This window comes from Pristis pectinata, chromosome 10 (genome assembly GCF_009764475.1).
Source record: "Pristis pectinata isolate sPriPec2 chromosome 10, sPriPec2.1.pri, whole genome shotgun sequence".
Classification (NCBI taxonomy): domain Eukaryota; kingdom Metazoa; phylum Chordata; class Chondrichthyes; order Rhinopristiformes; family Pristidae; genus Pristis; species Pristis pectinata.
The window spans coordinates 95913169-95935527 of NC_067414.1; the positions used below are offsets into that span (position 1 = coordinate 95913169).

General features: G+C 51.8%; 1 protein-coding gene across 1 annotated transcript in view; it reads left to right on the top strand.

The window, feature by feature from the left end:
- The window catches only part of stum (stum, mechanosensory transduction mediator homolog), a 50951-nt gene that overhangs the window by 15491 nt on the left and 13101 nt on the right, over positions 1-22359 (top strand). The window contains exons 2-3 of the mRNA XM_052025455.1: positions 13706-13922; positions 14042-14678. Of these exons, the coding sequence (XP_051881415.1) occupies positions 13706-13922; positions 14042-14678 (854 nt within the window). The remainder of the gene's footprint in view (positions 1-13705; positions 13923-14041; positions 14679-22359) is intronic.

The following is a 22359-nucleotide window of genomic DNA, read 5'->3' on the forward strand; positions in this document are numbered from 1 at the left end:
ATGGGTGGGGGGAATGGCGTGGGGATGGGTGGGGGATGGGTGGTGGGGATGGGTGGGGGATGGGTGGGGGATGGGTGGTGGGGGATGGGTGGGGGATGGGTGGGGGATGGGTGGGGGGACGGGTGGGGGATGGGTGGGGGACGGGTGGGGGATGGGTGGGGGACGGGTGGGGGGTGGGTGGGGGATGGTGGGGGGATGGGTGGGGGATGGGTGGGGGGACGGGTGGGGGACGGGTGGGGGATGGGTGGTGGGGGATGGGTGGGGGGATGGGTGGGGGATGGGTTGGGGGGACGGGTGGGGGACGGGTGGGGGACGGGTGGGGGATGGGTGGTGGGGGATGGGTGGGGATGGGTTGGGGGATGGGTGGGGGGATGGGTGGGGGACGGGGGGGGACGGGTGGGGGGGATGGGTGGGGGATGGGTGGGGGGGATGGGTGGGGGATGGGTGGGGGGATGGGTGGGGGGGATGGGTGGGGGGATGGGTTGGGGATGGGTGGGGGGATGGGGGGGGGATGGGTGGGGGGATGGGGTGGGGGGTGGGGATGGGTGGGATGGGATGGTGGGGGATGGGTGGGGGGATGGGTGGGGGGAATGGGTGGGGGGATGGGTGGGGGGATGGGTGGGGGGATGGGTGGGGGGGATGGGTGGGGGGATGGGTGGGGGATGGGTGGGGGGGATGGGTGGGGAATGGGTGGTGCAGGAATGGGTGAATGGGGAATGGGTGGTTGGGGGACGGTGTGGGTGATGGGTGGGGGGACGGGTGGGGGGACGGGTGGGGAATGGGTGGTGGGGGGACGGGTGGGGGATGGGTGGGGGGACGGGTGGGGGACGGGTGGGGAATGGGTGGTGGGGGGATGGGACTGGAGGGCTTGAGTTACAGGAGAGACCGGGATCTGTTTTTCTGGGGAGCGAAGGAGGCTGAGGGGTGACCTTATAGAGATTTATAAAATCCCAGGTAGAGGAGTTTTCTCTGGTCTATATCAGTTCCCACAGCTGGTGTTTCCCATTCCCCTTCCCTTCCCAACATCCCACCTCCCAATAAAACCGAAAAGAGATTCTACATGGTGCTGTCTCCGTCAGATTACTGTGTCTGCCAGGACAGTGCAGAGGGGGTTTAATCAGAGGACGCAAGGATGTCCTGGGCAAGTTCGTAAATTCGTTGGTGAGACCTCACTCGGAAAATTGTGCCACGCTCTAGCAAGGATGTCATTAAGCCAGAGAGGGTGCAGAGAAATATCACAAGGATGTCGCCGGGACTGGAGTGCTTGACTTATAGAGGAGAGATTGGATAGCCTGGGACATATTTCACTGAGCGACAGAGGGTGAGGGGTTTATAAAATCATGAGGGGCAGAGGTAAGGTGGACAATCACAGTCTTTTCCCCAGGGTAGGGGAGTCTAAAACTAGGAGGGCATTGGTTTAAGTTGAGAGGGGAGAGATTTAAGGGGATCTGAGGGGCAACTTTTCCACACAGAGGGTGGTGGGTGTGTGGAACGAGCTGCCAGAGGAAGTGTTAGAGGCGGGTACAATCGTTGGTGTTGGAATTGGTTTATTATTGTCACTTGTACCAAGGTACAGTGAAAAACTTGTTCTTGCACACCGATCGTTACAGGTCAATTCATTACACAGTGCGTTGAGGTAGTACAGGGTAAAAACAATAACAGAATACAGAGTAAGGTGTCACAGCTACAGGGAATTGCAGTGCAGGTAGACAATAAGGCGCAAGGTCACAACAAGGTAGATTGTGAGGTCAAGAGGTCCATCTCATCATAGAAGGGAACCGTTCAATAGTTCTAATCACCGTGGAATAGAAGCTGTCCTTGAGCCTGGTGGTACGTGCCCTCAGGCTCCTGTATCTTCTACCTGATGGAGAGGGGAGAAGAGAGAATGTCCGGGGTGGGTGGGGTCTTTGACTATGTTGGCTGCTTCACCAAGGCAGCGAGAGGTATAGACAGAGTCCATGGAGGAGAGGCTGGTTTCCGTGATGCACTGGGCTGTGTCCACAACTCTCTGCAGTTTCTTACAGTCCTGGGCAGAGCAGTTGCCATACCAAGCCGTGATGCATCCAGATAGGATGCCTTCTATAGTGCATTGATAAAAGTTGGTGAGTGTCAAAGGGGACGTGCCAAATTTCTTTAGCCTCCTGAGGAAGTAGAGGCGCTGGTGAGCTTTCTTGTTGAAAGACATTTGGATGGTTACATGGATAGGAAAAGTTCAGAGGGACATTAGCCAAATGCAGGCAAATGGGACTAATTAAATTAGGCTTATTGGTTGGCATGGATGAGTTGGGCTGAAGGGTCTTGTTTCCGTGCTGTATAAACTCTGTGACTCTATGACTCAATAATACTTTATGGTTGGCATGGACTTGATGGGCCGAAGGCCTGTTCCTGTGCTGTACTGTTCCATGTTCTTTCAGAGTCATTATTGGAAGCTCAACAAGATCCTCTCTAGCGTAATTAGAGCTTGTCAACGACCCCAGCATTGACAGGACACCCATATCTCGGAAATGAATAACAGAAGAAATCAATGATATATTGTTTAATATTACATCTGAGGATCAGTTACTTCTAAGAATTGTTAACTTTCATTCCCCACATTAATCTGTGGGTCCACCAGGAAATAATATTGTCAGCAATAATGCAGGTTGCATTCCAGATGGGAATATGCAACCAAATCTGATTTATTTCTATAATATTACTGCCCACGGCAAGTTTCCTTCTTTAAGAATAAATTTCAAATTATTGAAGCAGTTAAGTACAAAGCCTGCAAGAGCATAGAACACAGAACAGAAGGGGAGCAGTTCACCTCAGATGGGAGAAGTCGGTGTTCATGCTGTTGGGTTGTAGACCACCCAGGGGGAATATGAGATGCTGTCAATGTAAATGGGTTGTAGAGTGTCCTCAGATGATACCCAAGAAGGTAAGGCAAGGTATTAGTCACATGTACATCAAAACACACAGTGAAATGCACCTTTAGCATACAGTGTTCTGGGGGGCAGCCCGCAAGTGTCGCCGCGTTTCTGGCGCCAACATAGCGTGCCCACAACTTCTTAACCCGTACGTCTTTGGAATGTGGGAGGAAACCGGAGCACCCGGAGGAAACCCACGCAGTCACGGGGAGAACGTACAAACTCCTTACAGGCAGCGGCGGGAATTGAACCCGGGTCGCTGGCGCTGTAATAGCGTTACACTGACCGCTACACTACCGTGCCTGCAAAAAGCCATTGGCCCCTCTACCCTGCTCTCTCAATTAGTATGATTGGGACTATCCCATACCTCATCCATGCTCCCTCTTGGCCCCTGTTGTTTCAGTCTCCCTTCACAATGGACCAGAATTCCCTGCTCCCTGTGTTGATAATTGGGCCCACTGCATGAGGAACTTTCAGCTCCTCCATTGCTGAGACCACATCCCCATTCCAAGCTGCCATTCCCTCTCAGAACCTCATGAGGGTTAGCGTAACGCTATTACAGCGCCAGCGACCCGGGTTAAATTCCCACCGCTGTCTGTATGGAGTTTGTACGTTCTCCCCGTGTCTGCGTGGGTTTCCTCCGGGTGCTCCGGTTTCCTCCCACATTCCAAAGATGTACAGGTGAGGAAGTTGTGGGCGTGCTATGTTGGCGCCGGAAGCGTGGCGACACTTGCGGGCTGTCCCCAGAACAGTCTACGCAAAAAGATGCGTCTCACTGTATGTTTCGATGTACACGTGACTCTATGGCTCTATAACAGCTACTTCCCTTCAACCAGTCGGTTCTTGAACCAACCTGCACAACCCCAATCACTACCTCAATATAGCAATACTGTGACCACTTTGCACTCTAATGGACTTCGGGGTTTGTTTTTGTTCTATTTGTATTCTTTCTTGTAAAAAATGTGTATCATTTACATTTAATTTATGTTCTTCTTGTGAATGTTGTGTATCTGATGCTCTGTGCCTGTGATGCTGCTGCAAGTAAGTTTTTCAATGCACCTGTGCACACATATAGTTGTGCATTTGACAATAAACTCCACTTTGAAACTTTGACCCACAGAACTACAGCCAATACCTAGCCCTCCCTTCTTCTTATGACGGGGTTTATTTTGGATGTGGCTACGATGCATTCTGTCTGGTTTGGAGAGTGTGTGTGAACAACATGAATCTAATCATCCCTGGCACACAACATTACATTTAACACTGCTTCTGAGACTAACAGATGGCTCAGTGCACACTCCTTACATTTATAGCGCAGGCTCTGTGGTGCTGGATAGAACTGCACAATAGTTAGGTCTAGCTCCAAGCAAGCCTGATCAGGATAGTTTCAGGTGCTGAGGGGGGGGGGGGGGGGGGAAGGTCTGACCCATTCATAGGATGCAGAAAGTTTACAAAGAAGAAGGCCACTCAGCCCATCGAGTACAACCTAATCCCAACTTCCAGCACTGGGCTCGTGACCCTGCAGGGTTTGTTTAAATGTGGGGAGGGGTTCTGCCTGCAACACCCTTCCAGGCAGTGAGTTCCAGGCCGCTGCCACCCTCTGGGTGAAAACATATCTCCCCCTCTCCCCTCTGTACAAGGTGTTGGTGAGACCACACTTGGGGTGCTGTGTGCAGTTCTGGTCACCCAGCTATAGGAAGGATGTCATACAGCTGGAAAGAGTGTAGGAAAGGTGCAGAAAAGTGCCTGCACAAATAGATAGGGAGGTAAAGAAAGCATATGCCACGCCTGCCTTTGTCAGTCGAGGCATTGAGAAAAGATTCACGAGGATGTTACCAGGACTGGAGGGCTTGAGTGACAAGGAGAGGATGGATAGGCTGGGACTGTTTTCCCTGGAGCGAGGGAGGCTGAGTATTGATTTTATGGTGGTGTATAAAAACATGCGGGGCGTAGATAAGGTGAATGGTCACTGTCTTGTCCCTGGGGGAGGGGAGTCCAAAACTAGAAGGAACTGCTTTAAGGTGAGAGGGGAAATATTTAAAGGGGACCTGAGGGGCAACTTTTTCAGACAGAGGGTGGCGGGTATGTGGAACGAGCTGCCAGAAGAAGTGGCTGAGGCGGGTATAATTACAACGTTTGAAAGGTACTTGGGCAGGTACATGGATAGGAAAGGTTTAGAGGGATATGGGCCAAATGCAGGCAAATGGCACTAGCTTAGATGGGAACCTTGGTCAGCATGGACAAGTTGGGCCAAAGGGCTTGTTTCCCTACAGTACGACTCTCCTACTTTAGCACTCCTACCTATCACTTTAAATTTGTGCCCCTTTGTCTCTTCCCCTCAGCTAAGACAAATAGGTCCTTCCAGTCAACTCTATCTAGCTTCCTCATGATTTTACACATCTCAATTAAGTTTCTCCTCGAGGCCTCCTCTGTGGCAAAGAAAGCAACCCCAGCCGATCCAACCTTTCCTCATTGCGACGTTTATCCAGTCCCAGCACCTTCCTTGTAAGCTCATCACCCCACCACCCCCCACTTCTCAATTAAAATTCCGCTCGGCATTTCCCTGCCCATCTGCATCTTCCTGCAGTCGAATGCTTTCCTCGATGTCACCACACTTGCATTCCTTGTATCACCTGCAAACCTTGCATCGTGCCTTCACATTTGTCTGAATCATTGAAGCAGCTCACAGAAATCAGAGTCCTGATCACTGGGAAACCTCATTGGTAACGACCTTTCTGGCCACAAAACCATCATCAACTATTAAACCTTTGCTTCCTGCCACTGAGCTAGGATCCAATTTTCCAATTCTCTCTTGTGTTTCGTGGACTTTTCCTTTTTGACCAGACTGCCGGCTGGGATCTTGTCAAAATGCTCGCCGAAGTCCCACTAGATTACATCAAACGCACTGCCCTCATTGGCCCTCTTTGTCACTTCACTAAAGAATTCATTTGAATTATTAGACACAACCTTCCTCGACCACATCAATAGAACATAGATCATAGAACATAGAACATTACAGCACATTACAGGCCCTTTGGCCCACAATGTTGTGCCGACATTTTATTCTGCTCTAAGATCTACCTAACCCTTCCCTCCCACATAGCCCTCCATTTCTCTATCATTCATGTGGCTATCTAAGAATCTCTTAAGTGTCCCTGCTGTGTATCCAGGATTAGTTTGTAACCTTCCTAACTAAAGGTTTATGCTATTCCTCAGAAAGGATTCCAGTAATTTGCCCATTGTCCAAGTTAGACTAATTGACCTGTAATTACTCATTTTACCCCTTCTCCCTGAGCCAGTCTTCCAGGTCTCTTGCCAGGGAGGGTTGAAATATTATATTCAGAGTCACACAGACACAAAGAGTCCCACAGCACAGAAACAGGCCCTTTAGCCCACCAAGTCCTCACTGACTGTCAAACACCCATTTACACTCTTATTTTAATCCCCACTCACCTGCACCTTAGGGGCAATTTACAGTGGTCAATTAGCTTGCCAACCTGCATGCCTTTTGGGATGTGGGAGGGAACTGTAGCACCCAGGGGGAAACCCACGTGGTCACAGGGAGAAGATGCAAACTCCACACAGACAGGACCCGGGGTCAGGATCGAACCTGGCTCTCTGGAGCTGCGAGGCACTGCGCTACGCCACTGAACCAGCCTCTGTTCCTCCCTTGTTTCCTTTAACAGTCTGGGATAGATTTCATCTGCTCCTGGAGATTAATCCACTTCCAACATTGCTAAAAACCTTAATACTTCCACTTTTATTCTTCAATTTTTCGTCCTTGTCCTCCGTACAACATCGATATAATCCACCTTGTTTGAGAAGACAGCTTTTAATTCGTCACATTATCTGCCTCGACACACAGATTACCTTACCAGTTCCTATCAAGCCCGATGAAGTGATATCCATTATTCTACATGTAACAGCCCTGAACCCCTGGATTAGATCCCAGTCTGTAATCACCCCCAGGTATCCATTATTCTATCTATAAACCCCCTGAACCCCTGGATTAGATCTCAGTCCACACTCTGTATATCGGTGTGCTGGGCGTTGTGCCCATTGATGTAAGCCCAGTGGCAGAGGCAGACTTCAGACTTCTGGGATGCTTGACTTCATCTCGTGACACCAGGTGTTAGCACCCTGTCACTTAACTTGCTGATGGGGGGGGTATTACTCACGGAAGAAATCGATGCACTGTGACCCACCCGGTTGTTGCTTGGAGGACGGCAGCTCTACAAGATATGCGGTCCCTGGGGACTATCCTTGTTTCTGACGCAGGATTCTCAGCTACCCTGTGTTGCTTTATTGCATTCTGAAGAATTATCAGCCAAAGGAGTTTTGACAGTCGCTCGGAGGGGTGCTGGTTGGAAAGAACAAGGAGTTGTAACTATTAGCAATGAGCTTGAGATCCCTGCAATGCCTCATAAAAAAAACTTTCATTAGATTCAGCAGCTGCAGGCAACTGTCTTTGCACAACACCTCTCCTGCCCTCACAGTGTGTCTTTTGCAGTGACCCAACCACGTGTGTGAGGGCTGGGTGCCCCTGGGCAACAGGGGGTGGCTTCCAGCTGTGACTAACTCCACAGTCACCGTCTTCATGCATGTCTGAAGCCGAGGATGGAGGGAGATGGGACCTGTTAAACCGGGGAGCCTGCCCATATCCTGTGCAGGGATTGGGCAAGGGAGCCACAGTGGCACAGTGGGTCGAGCCGCTGCCCACAGCACCAGAGAGCTGGGTTCGATGCTGATCTCGGATGCCGTGTCTGTGTGTGCAGTTTGCACCTTCTCCCCGTCACCATGTGGGTCCCCCCCCCCCCCCCCCCCACCCGGGTGCTCCGGTTTCCTCCCACATCCCAAAGGCGTGTGGGGTCGGTGGGTTAATTGGCCGCTGTGGATGGCCCCCTAGTGTGTGGGTGAGGGGGTAGAATCTGGGGGGAGTTGAGGGGAATGTGGGGAGAATACAATAGGATCGGAGTAACTGGGTAGTTGATGGTCAGCATGGACTCGATGGGCTGAAGGGCCTGTTTCCCTGCTGTATCTCTCAGAAGGTAAGAAACAGGAGCAGGAGTGGACCACTTGGCCCCTTAGACCTGTTCTTCCATTCAACAAGGTCATGGAGGCTCGACCTTAGAGCCATTTTCCTGCATTATCCCCATATCCCTTGAATCCCTTAATATCCACAAACCTATCGATCTCTGTCTTACGTATACTCAGTGACTGATCTTCCACTGTCTCCAGGGCAGAGAATCCCAAAGGTTCACCGTCTTCTAGAACACAGGACATAGAACATAGAACATAGTCAAATACGATCTCTCCAAGTACCAGCTTAATTTGTTTCATATTAAAAGCGCTCTGTAAATGTCAGCTGGCATTGGTAGACAAAGGTAAAATACGGAAGTAAGATACTTCCCCATAAATAAACAGTTCAGAAGGGAGGCAGGCTGAGAAGGGGGCAGGCATGGTAGTGTAGCGGTTAGCATAACAGTATTACAGCGCCAGCGACCCGGGTTCAATTCTGGCTGCTGTCTGTGAGGAGTTTGTACGTTCTCCCCGTGCCTGCGTGGGTTTCCTCCGGGTGCTCCGGTTTCCTCCCACATTCCAAAGACGTACGGGTTAGGAAGTTGTGGTCGTGCTATGTTGGCGCCGGAAGCGTGGCGACACTTGTGGGCTGCCCCCAGAACAATCTATGCAAAAGATGCATTTCTCTATGTGTTTTGATGTACATGTGACTAATAAAGAGATCTTATCTTAATTATTTGCAATTTTAGAACATAGAACAGTACAGCACAGGAACAGGCCCTTCGGCCCACGCTGTTGTGCTGAACTAATTAAATTAGTAGTCAAATGCCCAACTAAACTAATCCCTTCTGCCTGCACAATGACCCTATCCCTCCATTCTCTGCACATTCATGCGCCTGTCTAAGACCCTCTTGAACACCTCTATCGTATCTGCCTCCACCACCACCCCTGGCAGCACATTCCAGGCACCCACCGCTCTCTTGTAAAAAAACCTGCCCTGCTCATCTCCTTTGAACTTACCCCCCTCTCACTGTAAATGCATGCCCTCTGGTACAAGACATTTCCACCCTGGGAAAAACAGACCAGCTGTCTACTCTCTCTATGCCTCTCATAATCTTATAAACCTCTCTCAGGTCTCCCCTCAGCCTCTGATGCTCCAGAGAAAACAACACAAGTTTGTCCAACCTCTCCTTATAGCACCTGCCCTCTAGGCACCCACCACTCTCTGTGCAACACCACCATGAGGTAGATTGTAAGGTCAAGGGTCCATCTTATTGTACTAGGGAACCGTTCAATAGTCTTATAGCAGTGGGATAGAAGCTGTCCTTGAGCCTGGTGGTACGTGCTTTCAGGCTTTTGTATCTTCTGCCTGATGGGAGGGGGGAGAAGAGAGAATGTCCGGGGTGGGTGGGGTCTTTGATTATGTTGGCTGCTTTACCGAGGCAGCGAGAGGTGTAGAGTCTACGGAGGCGAGGCTGCTATAGGAAGGATGCAGGGGCATTGGAGAGGGTCCAGAGGAGAGTTCCCAGAACAGACTACAGTTCGATTAGGAAGGCTGGGATTGTTCTTCTTTGAAGGCTGAGGGGAGATCTGAGAGAAGTGTAGAATTGGAATTGGTTTATTATTGTCACATGTACAGCGAAAAACTTGTCTTGCATACCGTTCGTACAGATCATTTCATTACAACAGTGCATTGACGTAGTACAAGGTAAAACAATACAGAATGCAGAATAAATGTCACAGTTACAGAGAAAATGCAGTGCAGGCAGACAATAAGGTGCAAGGGTCATGATGAGGTAGATTGTGAGGTCAAGAGTCCATCTTGACAAGATCGTGACAGGGTGGTTAGTGGGAGGCTGTTTCCATTGGTGGAGGCTTGAGGGCTTGTGAACACAGATGTATAATGGGGGCGGCACAGCGGGTAGTTCTGCTGCCTCACAGTCGCTATGACCCACTTTTAATCCTGACCCCAGGTGCGGTCTGTGTGGAGTTTGCACCTTCTCCCTGTGACCTCGTGGGTCTGCCTCGGGTGCCTCCCACATCCCAAAGATGTGCGTGCCGGTAGGTTAATTAGCCGGCGTATACTGCCCCTAGAGTGTTGGTGAAGGGTAGGAGAATCGGGGAGGGAATAGGTCAGCGGGGAATGGGATTGGTCAGAAAACCAGCATAGGCTTGATGGGTTGAATGACATTGTATGGAAATCCGAATCAAATAACAGGGTAGAGCATTAAAAGTAACTTGAGGCAGAACTTTTCTTACACAGGGTATGGTTGAAATCTGGAGTGCACTCCCTGCAGATGAGGTGGAGCTCGTGCAAGAGGGAATTGGTGAAGGAAAATTTCCAAGGTTACGGGGAAAGTTTGGAACTAGCGAGCTGCTCAGCTGGAGAGCCAGCACAGACCTGGTGAGCTGCGTGGCCTTCCTTTGTGCTGGAACCAAACTACAATTCTCTTCTCAGTAGAATTCTGAGGGTTCCCTGCCATTGTGGTGCACTCTTGGTTGGAACGTTTCTTGCTGTGTGTCTCATTCCCTTTCCTCACTGCCTCCGTACTCCCGTTACTTGGAGGAGTTATTTCTCCTGCCCTGCTCCTTTAAGGGTGGGCTTATCATCTTCTCAATCCTTCAAGGGTCAATTACCATGCTGTCCACCCCCCAATAAATTTATTTGCAAGCTGCCCGGTTCTATGAGAATGTAGTTACACATCACCTGTCTCTTTAAAGTGGGTGCTACACATGCTCGTGTTTACATCAACGGTGCTGAGGTCAAGAAGGTTGAGGGCTTCAGGTTTTGGTCACCCTGTTATAGGAAAGACGTGGTTGAACTGGAAAGAGCGCAGAGAAGGTTTACGAGGATGTTGCCAGGACTGGAGGGCCTGAGTTACAGGGAGAGGTTGGCCAGACTAGGTCTTTATTCCTGAGGGGAATGAGGGGGCGACCTTATAGAAGTGTTTAAAATTATGAGGGGCATCGATAAGGTGGACGGTAACAGTCTTTTCCCCAGGGTAGGGGAGTCCAAAACTAGGGGGCATAGGTCTAGGGTGAGAAGGAAAAGATTTAAAAGGGATCTGAGAGGCAACTTTTTCACACAGGATGGTGAGTATATGGAACGAGCTGCCAGCAGAAGTGTTTGAGGCAGGTACAATAGTATCATTTAAGAACCACTTGGATAGGTACATGGAGGGGCGGAGCCTGGAGGGATATGGGCCGAATGCAGGGGGTTGGGACTGGCTGGCGGGCACCATGGTCGGCATGGACTGGTTGGGACGAAGGGCCTGTATCTGTGCTGTATTGCTCTATGACTCTATGAATCACCACTTTTTATCGATGCACCATAGAAAGCATCCTATCTGGATGCACCATGGCTTGGTATGACAACTGCTCTGCCCGGGACCACAAGAAACCGCAGAGAGTTGTGGACACAGCCCAGCGCGTCACAGAAACCAGCCTCCCCTCCATGTTCTACACTCCTTGAAGCCAACATAATCAAAGACCCCTCCCACCCTGGACATTCTCTCTTCTCCCCCCTCCCATCGGGCAGAAGATACAAAAGCCTGAAAGCACGTACCACCAGGCTCAAGGACAGCTTCTATCCCACTGTTGTAAGACTATTGAACGGTCCTCTTGTACGATAAGATGGACTCTTGACCTCACAATCTACCTCGTTATGGCCTTGCACACTAACGTCCGTCTGCACCGCACTTTCTCTGTAACTGTAACATTTTATTCTGCGTTCTGTTATTGTTTTCCCTTGCACTACCTCAGTGCACTGATGTGATGAAATGATGTGTACGGATGGCATGCAAAACAAAGTGTTTCTCTGTACCTCGGTACATGTGACAATAATAAACTAATTTACTAACTTATGGAGGTGTTTAAATAATTCCTTGCTCCGTAAGGGTGTTTATCTATTATGCTTGATCTTTAAAGGTGTGTTTGCACATTGCTTGTCTCTTTAAGGGCACACTGGCACACTGCATACCTCTTCAAGAGTATTTGCACACTGCGTGACTCTTTGAGGGAATATTTGCATACTGCTTATCTAGAAGAATGCAGTTGCATATTTGCTTATCTCTTGCACACTTCCTTACTCTTTAAAAAGCACATTTGCACACTGCCAGGTTCTTTAAGGATGTGTTTGGATGCTACCGATACCTTTGAGCTGCTGACCTCTTTAAGAGCATATTTGGATGCTGCTGGCCCCTTTAAGGGTGTATCGGGAGGGGGGGGGGGGGGGTGCCGCTGGCACCTTGAAAGATGTATTTGGACACTGCTGGTCCCTTTAAGGGTGTATGGGGGGGGGGGGCTGCCGCCGGCCCCTTTAAGGGTGTGGTTGGCTGCCGCTGGCCCCTTTAAGGGTGTTTTTAAAAAAAAACAAAATAAACTTTATTCATAATAAAAGACAAAACTATATACAATTACAAAACAGTGCAAACCTTTACGTTCTTGTACAAATCATTCATTAGTGTTACCTTTTCATTTAGAAAACAGCACCGATGCCACACGTGTGGCTCCCTGGAAGCTACCAGCCCCGTATTTACAATACTTAAGGGCTTTCTCCCTGTTCCCGCCCCTCCCCCTCCAGTGGCAGAAGAACCCTAAACAGTAGTCCTTCCCCACCGAGCCCTTGCGTTGGCTGCGCCCAGCTTCAGTGCGTCCCTCAGCACGTACTCCTGCAGCCTGGAATGTGCCAGCCGGCAGCATTCCCCTATGGACATCTCACAGTGCTGGAAGACCAACAAGTTTCGGGCAGACCAAAGGGCGTCTTTCACCGAGTTGATGACCTTCCAGCAGAAGTTGATGTCCGTCTCTGTGTGTGTCCCCGGGAACAGCCCGTAGATCAGAGAATCCTCTGTTATGCTGCTGCTGGGGATGAACCGTGACAAGGACCCCTGCATCTTTTGCCACACCCTCCTCGCAAGCCTACAGCCCACAAAGAGGTGGGTGACCGTCTCGTCCCCAGCGCAGTCCTCCTGGGGGCAACGTGCGCTGGGAGTGAGGTTCCAACCATACAGGAAGGATTTGACTGGGAGGGCCCCTCTCGCTGCCAGCCAAGCGAGGTCTTGGTGCTTGTTGGTGAGTTCTGGCGATGAGACATTCTGCCAGATGGCCCTTTAAGGGTGTATGGGGATACCGCCGGCCCCTTTAAGGGTGTGGTTGGCAGCTGCCGGCCCCTTTAAGAGTGTAGTTGGATGCCGCCGGCCCCTTTAAAGGTGTGGCTGGCTGCCGCCGGCCCCTTTAAGGGTGTGGTTGGCCGCTGCTGGCCCCTTTAAGGGTCTGGTTGGATGCCACCGGCCCCTTTAAGGGTGCGATTGGCTGCCGCCGGCCCCTTTAAGGGTGTGGTTGGATGCCACCGGCCCCTTTAAAGGTGTGGCTGGCTGCTGCCGGCCCCTTTAAGGGTGTGGTTGGATGCCGCCGGCCCCTTTAAGGGTGTGGTTGGCCGCTGCCGGCCCCTTTAAGGGTGTGGTTGGATGCCACCGGCCCCTTTAAGGGTGCGATTGGCTGCCGCCGGCCCCTTTAAGGGTGTGGTTGGATGCCGCCGGCCCCTTTAAGGGTGTGGTTGGATGCCGCCGGCCCCTTTAAGGGTGTGGCTGGCCGCTGCTGGCCCCTTTAAGGGTGTGGTTGGATGCCACCGGCCCCTTTAAGGGTGCGATTGGCTGCCGCCGGCCCCTTTAAAGGTGTATGGGGGGGGGGGGGCTACCGCTGGCCCCTTTAAGGGTGCGGTTGGCCACTGCTGGCCCCTTTAAGGGAGCGCTGCGCCCCCCCCCCCCCCTCCCCTGCAGCCCGCGGCTCCACTCAGTGCGCCCGGCGCGGCGGGAGCGGGGGTCCGGGATCCCACCCGGATCGGTGCAGCAGCCGCGGACCGGGATCAGTCACAAATCCGGGATTAATCCAGGGTCGTCTTGGATGCAGCGGGTCCGGGATCCGTGCACGAGCACCGGGATCCGTGCACGAGCACCGGGATCAGTCCGGGAGCAACAGGTCCGGGATCCGACTAAGGTAGTCGGGAATCCCATCTGGATCAATCCAGGCGCAACGGACCCGGCAACGGACTGGATCAGTCGGGATCATATCGGGATCAATCCACGTGCAACTGATCCGGGATCAAATCGGGATCAATTCGGGAACCACGGAACCCGGGAACAGTCTGGATAAATCGGGATCAATCGAGGAAGAGCGCATCCGGAATCAAACTGGATCAACCGGGATCAAATCAGGATCGACCCGGGAGCAGCCCGGGATCCACCCGGGATAGTGGGATCAATGCACCGCCAGCGGATCCGGGATCGGACCGGGAGCCGCCCGGGGTGGCAGCGGGATCCGCCCGGGATCTCAGTGGGATCAATGCACCGCCAGCGGATCCGGGATCGGACCGGGAGCCGCCCGGCGTGGCAGCGGGATCCGCCCGGGATCTCAGTGGGATCAATGCACCGCCAGCGGATCCGGGATCGGACCGGGAGCCGCCCGGCGTGGCAGCGGGATCCGCCCGGGATCTCAGTGGGATCAATGCACCGCCAGCGGATCCGGGATCGGACCGGGAGCAGCCCGGCGTGGCAGCGGGATCCGCCCTCCCGGAGTCGACCGGGAGCAAGGATGCGATGCAGCCCAAGAGCTGGAGCGGGTCGATGTCCCTCAGCCTGGGCACCGTGGTCCGGGTGCGGGAGAAGAAGGGTCGGCTGAGGGCGGCCATCCCCTACATGCCCTTCCCGCTGGCTCTCTTCTGCCTGTTCTTAAACACCTTCATCCCCGGAATGGGTAAGGGTCCTTTAAATGCACCCTGGGTGGGGTTGTGGGGTGGGGGAGGGGGGTTGATTGCAAAGCAACGCGACACAAGCAAAACTCATGCAGTCGGTACAACACCGCACTGGTACAACCCAAACACCCGTGCATCGCCAGGTGAACACAAGACATGCAAAATTACGCAGCCTGCACAAACTAAACGCAGGTGGTGTAAAGCAACCAAACCTCACTGGACTCCAACAGGGGGTAAAAAGCAACCCAGGCAAATTAACACAAACCAACCGCAGACCCAGCACAAAACAAACGCAGACACAACAAATCAATGCAGCACAACATAATTCGGTTCAAGGTATTTGATTGTGCTGTGTATGTGTTTTACTCTGTGTGTTTGACAGTGCGCATGTGTTTCAATCACAGTGTTTCACTGTGTGTGTGTGTGTGTTTCGCACTGAGAAGGTGTGTGTTCCGATCTCAAGGTGTGTGCGTGTATCACTCCCAGGTTCTGTGCGTCACTCTGCTTGTGGCTCAAGTCTGGAAGAGTAATGACCACTTTCAGGTTGAGTGTTCACTCTCTGTGGGGGTGTTTCACTCCTGAAGTAGTGCATCTCACTTTCAAGGTGAGCATGTTTGACCCCATGTGTTGTCAGACTGTGTTTCACTTTTACTGTGTGCTTTATTCTGTGTGTGTGTGTGTGTGTGTGTGTCTTCTCAGTGAGTGTGCGTCACCCTGACAGTGTGTTGTATGATTTCTATTTCACAATTGGTAGCAATATCTCTCACAGTGAGTTTCACTGTCTGTAGATGAGTGTTATTGTCTGTAGGTGTGTGTCACTGTGGGTTGTGTCACTGAATGTAGTTGTGTGCCTCTGTGGGTGTGTGTCTCACTGTGTGTGGGTGGGTGTCACTGTGTGTGGGTGGGTGTCATGGTGCGTGTGTCACTGTCTGTGGGTGTGTGTCACTGTGTGTTAAGCCCAGAGTGTTAAAACACAGCATGCAGTGCCCTCTGAGTGCTGTGCTGATGGAGGATTAACATCAGTGAGGGAAGGACCGTATCACTGTGTTATGTTTGAAGAGCTAAGTCATTTAAGCTCATCAAATATGAGTGGAACTTGCAGCAGACACAGCAGGGCTGATGGTGGGAGCAGTAGGACTAGGAACTCATGGTACTGGATAAACAATCCAGAAGTACAAGTTCCAATCCCACCACTGCATCTGGAATCTAAATTCAGATCGTAAATAAACTAATCTCAGTGCTGATGAAACTCCCGATTATGGTGAAACATCACCATTAGGGGAGGAAACTTGTCACTCCTGCCAATCTGGTCAAACCTACATCAACATAGCCTCGGGGTCATCCAGCAGAGAAACAGGCCCTTCGGCCCACCATATCTGTGCTGGCCATCGGGTACCCTTAGCCTCCGATGCTCCAGAGAGGAAAAAAAAATCCAAGTTTGTACAACCTCTCCTCATAGCTAATATCACCATTAATTTGAGTTGCTCTGGTAGTGAGCCGGCACAGATATGATGGTTGAAGGGTCTCCTTTTGCGGTCTAACCATTCTACGATGCTATGAAGAGTAACTGATGAAAATCATTGTGATCCGTGGTGAAGATATCTTCGATTCAGTGGACTTCAACTCAGAGTTGATGAGCTGGAGTCTGAGCTTCAGACTGTGATGCATCAGGGAGGGGGTAAAGTTACCAAGGGGCACTTAGTTTGCAGGAGCTTGCTGGATCCCATTAGCTCAAGTAGGGTCAGGGAAAGGGCGAGGGGCAGTGCAAGTATAAGTGGGGCAGATACGTGTGGTGTTACGGGAGCCCTACACTTTGCACCTGTCCCACAGGCACACCACAGGAGCACAGGCAGCAGGGGCGAGTGTGCGGTTTGAAGACTGGTGTGGGAGAGGACCGGCTTCCATCCAGGGGGCCAATGGCACTGTTGCCTTCTCTACCGTGGTGATTCAAGACCTTGTTCTGATACTTCTTAAATGCGTGAGGGTCTCTGCCCTCCCACCTCCCCTTGGGAATGCGTTCCAAATTCCAACCATCCTCTGGGGGGGGGGGGGGGAAGGGGAGTCCTCCTCGGTCCTTTCTTACCCCTACTACGCTAAACCCATGCTCTCTAGTTTTAGACACCACTGCCATGGGAAAGGTTTCTTGCCTACCTACACCCCCTCATAATTCTGTCGATCCATCAGGCCCACTCCATCAGCCAAACAATAGCCAGCACTTAAAGATTAATAAATATTTTACAAGTTATGGGGCAGCACGGTAACGTAGCGGTTAGCGTAATGCTATTACAGCGCCAGCGATCGGAGTTCGATTCCCCCCGCTGTCCCTGTAAGGAGTTTGTACGTTCTCCCCGTGTCTGTGTGGGTTTCCTCCGGGTGCTCCGGTTTCCTCCCACATTGCAAAGATGTAGGGGTAGGTTAATTTGGGTTTAAAATGGGTGGTGCGGACTCGTTGGGCCGGAAGGGCCTGTTACCACGCTGTAAATTCAAAAAAAAAATTAGTATGTACTATACAGGAGGCTCAAAAATCGAACAGGAAGGTGGTCTAGCATTGTCCAACAAGTGGGGATGGAGAGAGCATTAGATTAAAGGAAAAAGGCTTGTAAACCTTCCAAGAAGATTAAAGTAGGTGCATCTAATGAGAAACATAAAACTAGACTGAAAAGGCTTTAATGGATGTGCAGAAAGGAAAAGATCAGCTAAATTAATGGCGTTTTTAGCAGACCAAGATGGGAGAAATTGTATTGAGAATGAAAGGGATTAAATAAAGTGTCCGTCTTCTTGGAGAGAGACATAGAAAACCGAGAAGTAGCGAAGGACGATGATATTAAATTTGTGTAATATTAGATTTGTATCACGGAGAGCTTAGTGGGACTGAGAGCAGAAACAGGAGCAATGTGTGAGAGGCATTTAGACAGGCCCATAAACAGGCAGGGAATGGAAGAATAGGGATCATGTGCAGGCAGATGTGCAGTTTAAATTGGCGTCGTGGCTGGCAGAGACATGGTGGGCCGAAGGGCCTCTTCCTGTGCTGTCCTATGAAAGCTGAGAAATCCCCCAGGAACCGGATGTCCAGCAGCCCAGGGTGGGGGAGATGGCGGCTGCACTGGCTGTCAAACTTCCCGAACGTCGATGGGTGCCAGACCGGTTCCCACAGGTTGTGGGTTGAAAGGAGGACGCGGGGAGGCTGTGGGGGGGGATATGGACAGGTTAAGTGAAGGGGCAAGGACCGGCGGGTCGAATACAGTATGGGGAAAATGTGAGGTCATCCTCGAGTAGAAGTGGGGGGGGAGGGAAAGGGAGCGGATCCCGGCGGCAGGGGTGGGAGTACTGAGGAGCAGTGCGGGGGATTTTCAGGGAGGTGGTGGTGAAGTCAAGGGGATGGCCAGACTGGCGGTTACTATAGTGATGGCAGCACTCTGAGCAGAATCGGTGCACTGGAAGAAGCCAGCACTTTGACCCACGTTGTAAGGATGCCCACAGACAGCCCCAATGGATGGGCACAGGGAGGGGGCTAGTCCAGGTGCCCATGGGGGCCTTGGACTGGCATTGTGAGGCCAATGACAGAACACAGCCGGAATTTTCACGTCAACTCCATGTGTGAAAGCATTCCAGCAGGCCAACTCCTGGAGGGATGTGGGCCAAACACAGGCAAAGAGAGTCACACAGCACTGACATGTCCCTTTGGCCTAACTGGTCCATGCCAACCAAGATGCCCCATCTAAGCGTTTGACCCACATCCTTCTAAACCTTTCCTATCCATGTACCTGTCCAAGTACCTTTTAAATGTTGTTGATGTACCTGCCTCGGCCACTTCTTCTGGCAGCTCGTTCCACATATGGACCACCCTCTGGGTGAAAGAGTTGCCCCTCAGATTCCTATTAAATCTCTCCCCTCTCACCTTAAACCCATGTCCTCTAGTTCTTGATTCCCCAACCCTGGAAAAAAGACTGTGTGCATTCACCCTGTGTATGTCCCTCATGCTTTTAAACACCTCTATACAATCACCTCTCAGTCTCCTACACTCCAATGAAAAAAGTCCCAACTTGCTCAACCTCAGTCCCTCGAGTCCCGGCAACATCCTCGTGAGTCCCCTGCACTCTTTCCAGCTTATTGGCATCTTTCATATAGCAGGACACATGCTCCAAAAGCGGCCCCACCAACTTCTTCTACGACTGCAACGTAACATCCCGATTTCTATACTCAATGCCCTGACTGATGAAGACCAGCGTGCCAAAAGCCTTCTTCACCACTCTATCTACCTGCGACACCACTTTGAGGGAACCAGGTACCTGTACTCTTTGGTCCCTCTGTTCTACAACACTCCCCAGGGCCCTACCGTTCACTGTGAAAGTCCTATCCTGATTTGTCTTCCCAAAATGCAGCACCTCGCACTTATCCAAATTAAACTCCATTTGCCATTCCTTGGCCCTCTCGCCCAGCTGATCAAGATCCCTCTGTAAATCCTGAAAACCATCTCCCCTGTCAACGACACCACCTATTTTAGTGTAATCTGCAAACTTACTAACCATGCCTTGTACATTCTCATCCAAATCATTGCTATAGGTGACAAATAGCAATAGTCCTAGCACCGACGCCTGGGGAACACCAGTAGTCACAGGCCTCCAGTCTGAAAAACAACCTTCCCACCACCACCCTCTAGTATTATAGTGTGATGGTCTCCCCTGTCTCTGCTCCTTTATTGGGATGGTAGGCAGTGCTTGGGGGGCGTTTACTCCCGATATATCTCAATGATTTGGATGAGGGAACAGAGGTACTAAATTGGGAGGGATTGTGAGTTCCGAGGAGGGTGCAAAGAGACTTGAAAATGATTTAGACCAGGTGAAGGGGTGGGCAAATCCAGGGCAGATGCCGAGTAAAGAAGAAAAACGTGAAGTTGCCCAGTTTGAGAGGCAAGGGATGGGGAAATGTTGATGGAGGAAGGATCAGGGTGTTCTTGTACAACACACACACAGTGCTGGAGGAACTCAGCGGGTCGGGCAGCGTCCACGGAGAGAAATAAACGGTCGATGTTTCGGGCCGAGACCCTTCATCGGGACTGGAGAGGAAGAGGGCAGAAGCCGGAATAAGAAGGGTGGGTGGGTGGGGGTGGGGGTGGAGAAGCACACACAGGCGGGGGACAGGTGAGTCCAGGTGAGAGGGGGGCAGAAGTAAGAAGCTGGGAGGTGAGAGGTAGAAGAGGCAAAAGGGCTGAAGAAGAAGGAATCTGGCAGGAGAGGGCAGTGGACCATGGAATAAGGGGAAGGAGGTGGGGGATAGATAGGGGAGGGGAAGGGGGGATGAGGACTGAGGAAGGGGGGAGGGAGCCACAGGAATAAGGGAAGACAAAGGGGGTGGGTGGTCGGGAAAGGAAAAATGAGACAGTGGACTGTTTCCCTCCATAGATGCTGCCTGACCTGCTGACTTGCTCCAGCATTTTGCGTGCGTGCGTGGCGTGTGGCTCCAGATTCCGGCGTCTGCAGAATCTCTTGTGTCAGGTTGTTGTACACCAGTCGCTGTAAGTAGCCCTGGCCGGTACAGCAAGCAGTTAGGAAGGCAGATTGTATGTTCGCCTTCATTACACAGAGACTGTACCCGGAGCATGACGTGCAGTTTTGGTCTCCTTACTCAAGAAAGGATGCAGTTGCCATGGAGAAAGTGTGAGCGAGGCTCCTGTGGGTGATGGCCGGAATGGGAAGACTTTTCCCCAGGGTTGGGGGAAATCAAGAACTAGAGGGCACAGGTTTAAGGTGGGGGGGGGGAGATTTAATAGGAACCCGAGGGGCAACTTCTTCACCCGGAAGGGTGGTCCGTTTATAGAACGAGCTGCCAGAGGAAGTGGTTGAGGCAGGTACATTAACATTTGAAGGTGCATGGGTAGGGAAGTTTAGAGGGATATGGGCCAAACGCAGGCAAATGGGACCAGCTTAGATGGGAATCTTGGTTGGCATGCACCAGTTGGGCCGAAGGGCCTGTTTCCATGCTGTATGACTCCGTGACTTGGACGGGTGATCCCTGCGATACGGCCTTTAGGGTGACCGGGAATTCGCCCTGAAAATTCACCAGAAATTTGAGATGAAGAATGAAATTTGCTCTCGTTTGACTTTTGTGTGGGGGGGGGGGGGGGGGAGGTGGTGGGTTAGGGAAATAAGTAATAAGTCAACACAAAATGTACTTCTTTTCAACTCGCGTTTCCTTGGTGCACCAGGCAGATGACGGGGCTTCACCTTATTGAAATCGTTGATACGGGCCCATTCCTAGGAACACAGCACCCCCCTCCCATAATGTGGGAGTCACCTGCGTAGAGAGGGACTGGACCAACCAGACCTTGGATGAGGCCTCATTGAAGCAAACAGGCTGGACGCAGGGAGGATGTTTGCCCTGGCTGGGGGCTCCAGGGGGAAGGCTCGAGGTCTCCGGATAAGGCATCTAGGACTGAGATGGGAAAGATATCTGAGCCCGTGAAATTCTCCATGGAATGGTGTGGAGCCCAGATCGTTGAATATACCTCAGGAGGAGATGGACGGATTTCTCAGCATAAAAGCCATGAAGGGGTTGGGGAGCGATAGAGGGATATAGTGCAGAGATAGAGGATCAGTCACGATTGGATTGAATGGCAGAGCAGTCTTGAAGGGCCAATTGGCCTCCTCATACTGTCTCTGCAACCTCTGGTTCTCTCCCCACGGATGCTGCCTGACCTGCTGAGTGCTTCTGCCAATTTCTGCTTAGGTTTCAGATTTTCCAGCAGCTGCAGGTTTCTGCCGCAGAAGATGATATAAAATCAAGAATGTACTGCCGAGTCTTCATGAGGTGTTGGTCAGTCCGCATTTGGAGTATTGTGAGCAGTTTTGGTCCCCATATCTAAGGAAGGATGTGCTGGCATTGGAAAGGGTCCAGTGGAGGTTTAGGAGGATGATCCTGGGATGAAGGGGTTAATGTACGAGGAGCGTTGATGGCTCTGGGCCTGTACTGGCTGGAGTTTAGAAGGATGGGGGGGGGGGATCTCATTGGAGAAGAGAAACAAAGGACTGCAGATGCTGGACTCTGGATGAAAACCACGACGATTGCTGGAGGAACTCAGCAGGCCAGGCAGCATCTGTGGAGAAAGCAGGCGGTCAACGTTTCGGGTCAGGACCCTTCAGGACCTTATTAAGACCTACTGAATATTGAAAGGCCTGGATAGAGTGGATGTGGAGAGGATGTTTCCAGTAGTGGGAGAGTCTAGGACAGAGGACGCAGCCTCAGAATAGAAGGGACGTCCTCTTAGAACAGAGATGAGGAGGAATTTCTTCAGCCAAACCGTGGTGAATCTGTGGAATTCATTGCCACAGGCGGCTGTGGAGTCCAAGTCATTGGTATATTTCAAGCCGAGGTTGACTAGTGAGGGTGTCAAAGGTCACGGGGAGAAGGCAGGAGAATGGGGTTGGGAGGGAAAAATAAATCAGCCATGATCGAATGGCAGAGCTACTCGATGGGCCGAATGGCCAGATTTTACTCCTGTGACATTTGGAGTTCCCACTGAGGGTGGCAGAGGAGGGGAGGCAGAGGAATGCCGGGTTCTGGGGGAGCACGGCTGGCAGGGACAGGAGCTGCTCCTCCCAACTCTCTCCTGCTTCCCCCCCCCCACCCCCCCCCCCCCCCCCCCCCCCCCCCCCCCCCCCTGCCCCCCCCCCCCCCCCCCCCCCC